Genomic DNA, 2,515 nt, shown 5'->3' with positions numbered 1-2,515 from the left:
CTGAGGTTATTTTATCTATTTTTCATTTAAAAAAAAAAAAAAAAAAAAGAAAAAAAAGATGGTTTTGCTCTGGGACATGTGCAAAGCGTGTTTTAGCTTCCCCGTATCGCGGGGAAGCACTCACCCCGTGCACGGCGGTGCTGGCCCCACTGATGCTGCCCTGCCGAGCTGGTCACCGCCTGGTTTTGGCAGCAAATTTGACGCCTTCTTGCTCATCTAGAAAACAAGGTACTGGATAAAATGAAATACGCAGCGCTCCGAAACACCCCATAAATCTCTGGATGCGGAGCTTTATCTCGGTGGACCCTGCGGATGCGCTGAGCGGGTCGGCTTCCCCCTGAAGGAGAAGATGGCAGCAGATTGGGGGGAAAGCGCCTTTTTCAGCTAAAATCCCGTGGGGTTGCTGGGTTGGTGAGTCCCGTGGTCTGACGAGCAGCTCGAGGATAATGGGATGTTGGTTTAGGTTTTTAGGTCGTGTTTGGATAGCGAGCGGAGCAAACCAGGGAGCTGCGCGGCTTGCAGGGCCCCGTGCGGTGCGGCTTTGTCAGACCTTTGGTTTGGGTTTTCAGGTGCAGCCGTGCCTCAGTTTCCCCAGCGGGCAAAGAAAGGGCCCCTTCCCGCGCTACGGTGGAGCCCAGTGGCTGGCGGCACCCTTGTGCGGGTGTGGTGGGACTCGGTGACCCAGGACAGATCGTTTGGGGCCCCTGATGCCAGCGGTGTCTCTGTGGCGGTGCAGCGGGGTCCTGGCCGTCCTCGCTGCCCTGCGCAGCCCAGCGGGTTTAGGGATAGGAGTTGTGAGGCTGTGGCAGCGCGGTCGGAAGGACCCTCTTAGCCCTTCCGCTGCGCTCGAGCGGGGAGGGAGAAGTAACTCGAGGAAAGTAGGTGGGAGAAGGAGGAGAGCAAAGCCACCGGTCGCTGATGTGATGCAGCCCATGGGCTCGGTGTCCCCCATGCTCCTGGCATCCCCATGCTCCCCATGTTCCCAGCATCCCGGTGCTTCCAGTGTCCATGTGCTCCCCATGTTCCCAACATCTCCATGCTCCCAGTGTCCACATGTTCCTCATGTTCCCCATGTTCCCAGCATCTCCATGCTCTCAGTGTTCATGTGTTCCACGTGTTCCCCATGTTCCCAACATCTCCATGCTCCCAGTGTCCACATGTTCCTCATGTTCCCCATGTTCCCAGCATCTCCATGCTCTCAGTGTTCATGTGTTCCACGTGTTCCCCATGTTCCCAACATCTCCATGCTCCCAGTGTCCACATGTTCCTCATGTTCCCCATGTTCCCAGCATCTCCATGCTCTCAGTGTTCATGTGTTCCACGTGTTCCCCATGTTCCCAACATCTCCATGCTCCCAGTGTCCACGTGTTCCTCATGTTCCCCATGTTCCCAGCATCTCCCACACAGCCACACGCCTGCAGCCCGCGCACACTCACAGTGCCCACGCTGACACACACACGGGGGGGTGCGCGCAGATGTGCACGCACGCTGGTGTGCAAGCCCACGCGCGGCCCCTCGCACGGCCAGAAACGGGGACCTGGGAAGGAGGCGGCTGTAGAACCCAAATCCCGGGACTTTTCGCAGTTCCCCGAGTGCCCTCGCAGAGGGTTGAGACGAGGAGCGGTCACGCAGCAAAACCCCCCGCCCAGTGTCCATGTGGTCCCCGTGTTCCCAGCATCTCCATGCTCTCAGTGTTCATGTGTTCCACGTGTTCCCCATGTTCCCAACATCTCCATGCTCCCAGTGTCCCTGTGCTCCCCATGCTCCCGGCATCCCCCTGCTCCCATCATCCCGGGCACGCAGACCCCCAGTGATGCCTCTTCACCTTTTTCTCCTCCCCACCCCGCAGGAAGAGCAGCAGAGCTGGAGACGATGACTGCTGAGAGTGCCGAAACCAACGGACCCATGCGGGAGCTGGAGGCGGGGGGGACCAAGCCACCGCCCCCCCCTGCCCCACCGCGGCGCCGGGGACGCCGGCTGCGGCGCAAGTCACCGCCAGAGGTCCCAGTGAAGGGGCAGCTCCGCATGCGCTCGCCGTCGGGAGCCTTCGTCATGGTGGGCATCTCGGTCGTCCTGGTGGGCATGACCATCGCTGTAGTGGGCTACTGGCCCCACCGAGGAACTGGGAGCACTGGGGCCGGCGTAGGGAACGGCAGCGTTGCTGGGGACATGAGGAGGGAGGTGGCCACCGGGCGCCACGTGCCCCACAGCGAGAAGCTCAAGTTGATTGGCCCCGTCATCATGGGCATCGGGCTCTTCATCTTCATCTGCGCCAACACCATGCTGTACGAGAACAGGGACATGGAGACCCGCAGGCTGATGCAGAAGGGGCTCTACTCCATGGCGGCGGGTCTCCCCGAGGGGACCGGCCCTGAGGACGGGCACTGCCAGCGCGGGGACGGCCAGCCCATCCCCAAGGCCAACGCCGAGTGCGTGGAGGGCTGCTACCAGGTGGATCTCTCCTGCCAGCCCTGCCCCGGCCCCGGCAGCAAATGAGCCGACTGCTACGGCCCCA

The 2,515-nt window shown here is 61.1% G+C and overlaps 1 protein-coding gene across 1 annotated transcript in view; it reads left to right on the top strand.

Moving 5' to 3' along the window:
• Window positions 1–1,872: 1,872 nt before the first annotated feature.
• The window catches only part of TMEM200B (transmembrane protein 200B), a 1,238-nt gene continuing 595 nt past the window's right edge, over window positions 1,873–2,515 (top strand). Inside the window, exon 1 of the mRNA XM_009888338.1 lies at window positions 1,873–2,488. Coding sequence (XP_009886640.1) covers window positions 1,873–2,488 — 616 coding nt within the window. The remainder of the gene's footprint in view (window positions 2,489–2,515) is intronic.

The sequence above is a fragment of the Charadrius vociferus genome, unplaced genomic scaffold, assembly GCF_000708025.1.
Source record: "Charadrius vociferus isolate BGI_N301 unplaced genomic scaffold, ASM70802v2 scaffold877, whole genome shotgun sequence".
Taxonomy (NCBI): domain Eukaryota; kingdom Metazoa; phylum Chordata; class Aves; order Charadriiformes; family Charadriidae; genus Charadrius; species Charadrius vociferus.
This window is presented reverse-complemented; position numbering and strand designations above follow the sequence as displayed.